This window comes from Myotis davidii, unplaced genomic scaffold (genome assembly GCF_000327345.1).
Source record: "Myotis davidii unplaced genomic scaffold, ASM32734v1 scaffold799, whole genome shotgun sequence".
NCBI classification, from domain to species: Eukaryota; Metazoa; Chordata; class Mammalia; order Chiroptera; family Vespertilionidae; genus Myotis; species Myotis davidii.
The window spans coordinates 122090-125440 of record NW_006290670.1 but is presented as its reverse complement, the minus strand read 5'-3'; the positions used below and the strand labels follow the sequence as shown (position 1 = coordinate 125440).

The 3351-nt window shown below is 54.4% G+C and overlaps 1 protein-coding gene across 1 annotated transcript in view; it reads left to right on the top strand.

Annotated features, from left to right (window-relative positions):
- Positions 1-3351, top strand: part of SORL1 (sortilin-related receptor, L(DLR class) A repeats containing) — a 127417-nt gene that overhangs the window by 109228 nt on the left and 14838 nt on the right. The window contains exon 42 of the mRNA XM_015563866.1: positions 938-1057. Within this exon, the coding sequence (XP_015419352.1) occupies positions 938-1057 (120 nt within the window). The remainder of the gene's footprint in view (positions 1-937; positions 1058-3351) is intronic.

The following is a 3351-nucleotide window of genomic DNA, read 5'->3' as shown; positions in this document are numbered from 1 at the left end:
GCTCTTGGAGACCATGCTTTGTGGCTTTACTTACAAAGCACACTCGGCACCTCCCACTGTCAGCTCCCGGCTCCCACTCTGCCCTCACATTCTCCTTCCCCGCTGTGACTCATCCCTTCCCCGCGGGTATCAGTGAGGTCCGACTGCACAGGATGGACATGGAATGTCATTGTGTTCCGTCCCAAGTCCAGCCTCCCGGCTTCTGCAGCTGCAGCCTGGTTTGATTGGGACCCAGGCCAGACCCTGCACCTGGTGTCTATCTTCCAGGTCACCTCTGGGTCCAGAGGTTCCTGGAGCCACACCCTCACCGGCATCTGGGCGGCGGGGGGCAGGAAGCAGGGCCCCCTCAGCACTCGGCTGTATCCCATCGACTAGGACTGTCACGTGGCTCACCTAGCTTTGAGGGAGGTGGGCAGGTGGACTCCTTTTAGGCAGCACTTCTCACTAAGAGCAGGACTCAGTTGAGGAGGGATGGGGAGCTGGCCTCCTCAGGCAGCTGCTGTGTTACCTTGCAGCCCCCTCCCAGTCTGCAAGCTCCCCCCTCCCTCCAGTCTGCAAGCTCCCACCTCCCCCCAGTCTGCAAGCTGCCACCTCCTTCCCAGTCTGCAAGCTGCCACCTCCCTCTGTGTCCACATTCCTCTCCACCTGGTAGAGGGCTGCGGCTTTGGAGATCCCCTCTGTGGAGCTCCTGACAGTGTGTTGGCAACTTGCTGCTTATCCGTTTTCCTTCTCTGCCTCTGTGAGGACAGAGCCGGTGCCTTACTTACCTCTGGTAAGCACAGTGCCCGGCCCATGTGCCTTGGCCGTAAACGCTGATGAAAGGGACATGGAGTGAAGACTGCTCTCTGGGCTCTGGCCTGGTCCAGGGTCTGCATTAGGATTTCAAGGGAATGGTAGGTCGTGGCCACGGAGCTGACGCCCCTCCTGTTCCCGTCAGGTGTATGGCATCTTCTATGCCACGTCCTTCCTTGACCTCTATCGGAACCCGAAGAGCTTGACGACTCCGCTCCACAATAAGACAGTCACTGTCGGGAGGGACGAGCAGTACTTGTTTCTGGTGAGTGTCCCATGCCAGAATGCCCAGGGGAGTTTCTCTGTAAGGGACGGTTTCATTCCCGGGCTCCGAGCTCAGACCAGGCCTGGGGCACTGAGGGGAGGTCCAGGGCCCGGGTGTGACAGGGCGACTGGCCTCTCGGCCACACGAGTTGAGCTCATGATGAAGCCACACAACTGTGGCTCCACTGGAGGACTGAGCACTCGGCATGCAGCCACAGCAACTGATGAAACCCTCTGTCGCATTCTGCTTACAGGAATTCACCCTACATGCTCTCCCACGCCTGCCTGCTGTTATTCTACATGCTCTCCCACGCCTGCCTGCTGTTAGCCTACATGCTCTCCCACACCTGCCATGGGTTAGCCTACATGCTTTCCCACACGTGCCATGCTGTTAGCCTACATGCTCTTCCCACGCCTGCCATGTGTTGGCCTACATGTTCTCCCATGCCTGCCATGTGTTAGCCTACATGCTTTCCCACACGTGCCATGCTGTTAGCCTACATGCTCTTCCCACGCCTGCCATGTGTTGGCCTACATGTTCTCCCATGCCTGCCATGTGTTAGCCTACATGCTTTCCCACACGTGCCATGCTGTTAGCCTACATGCTCTTCCCACGCCTGCCATGTGTTGGCCTACATGTTCTCCCATGCCTGCCATGTGTTAGCCTACATGCTTTCCCACGCCTGCCATGTGTTAGCCTACATGCTCTCCCACACCTGCCATGTGTTAGCCTACATGCTCTCCCACACCTGCCATGTGTTAGCCTACATGCTCTCCCACACCTGCCATGTGTTAGCCTACATGCTCTCCCACACCTGCCATGTGTTAGCCTACATGCTCTCCCACACCTGCCATGTGTTAGCCTACATGCTCTCCCACACCTGCCATGTGTTAGCCTACATGCTCTCCCACACCTGCCATGTGTTAGCCTACATGCTCTCCCACACCTGCCATGTGTTAGCCTACATGCTCTCCCACACCTGCCATGTGTTAGCCTACATGCTCTCCCACACCTGCCATGTGTTAGCCTACATGCTCTCCCACACCTGCCATGTGTTAGCCTACATGCTCTCCCACACCTGCCATGTGTTAGCCTACATGCTCTCCCACACCTGCCATGTGTTAGCCTACATGCTCTCCCACACCTGCCATGTGTTAGCCTACATGCTCTCCCACACCTGCCATGTGTTAGCCTACATGCTCTCCCACACCTGCCATGTGTTAGCCTACATGCTCTCCCACACCTGCCATGTGTTAGCCTACATGCTCTCCCACACCTGCCATGTGTTAGCCTACATGCTCTCCCACACCTGCCATGTGTTAGCCTACATGCTCTCCCACACCTGCCATGTGTTAGCCTACATGCTCTCCCACACCTGCCATGTGTTAGCCTACATGCTCTCCCACACCTGCCATGTGTTAGCCTACATGCTCTCCCACACCTGCCATGCTGTTAGCCTACATGCTCTCCCACACCTGCCATGTGTTAGCCTACATGCTCTCCCACACCTGCCATGCTGTTAGCCTACATGCTCTCCCACACCTGCCATGTGTTAGCCTACATGCTCTCCCACACCTGCCATGTGTTAGCCTACATGCTCTCCCACGCCTGCCATGTGTTAGTCTACATGCTCTTCCATGCCTGCCATGCTGTTAGCCTACATGCTTTTACATGTGTGTCATGGTATTAGCCTACATGCTTTTATACGTGTGCCAAGATACATGGAAAAGATCTGTGACATACTATTGCTTGTTATAGCAAAATATTTGAAACAAATGTTTATCAAGGAAAGACTGTCTTATTAAGTGAAAGATGCTAAGAACATAATGTGTAAAAATACTTTTCGGAAAAATTGGTTTCATATACACACATGCATATAAGTATATATCTATGCACACACAAATATTTGTATTTCTATATGAACATATATCTGTACATCTGCACTAATAAAAGACAAAGATGCTAATTGACTGTATCTTTGCTATGCCCTAAGCCATGCCCGCCAGCCAATCAGAGCGACTATATGCATATTAACCCAACCAAGATGGTGGCCAGCAGCCACGGAGCTGGAGCAAGCAGGAGGCTTGGTTGCCCGGGTGATGGAGGAAGTCAAGCTTCCTGCCAGTCCTGAGCCGGCTGAGGCCTCCGCTCATGGCAACAAAATTTCAATTATAGAAGACAAATAAATCCCAGATACATGCTTCCAGCCAACGTCCACTGGGAGCTTGGGTGGCTGGGGCTGTGGCCAGCCTGCACACAGCCATAGCATCAGCCCCTCACCCAAGCTGGCCACC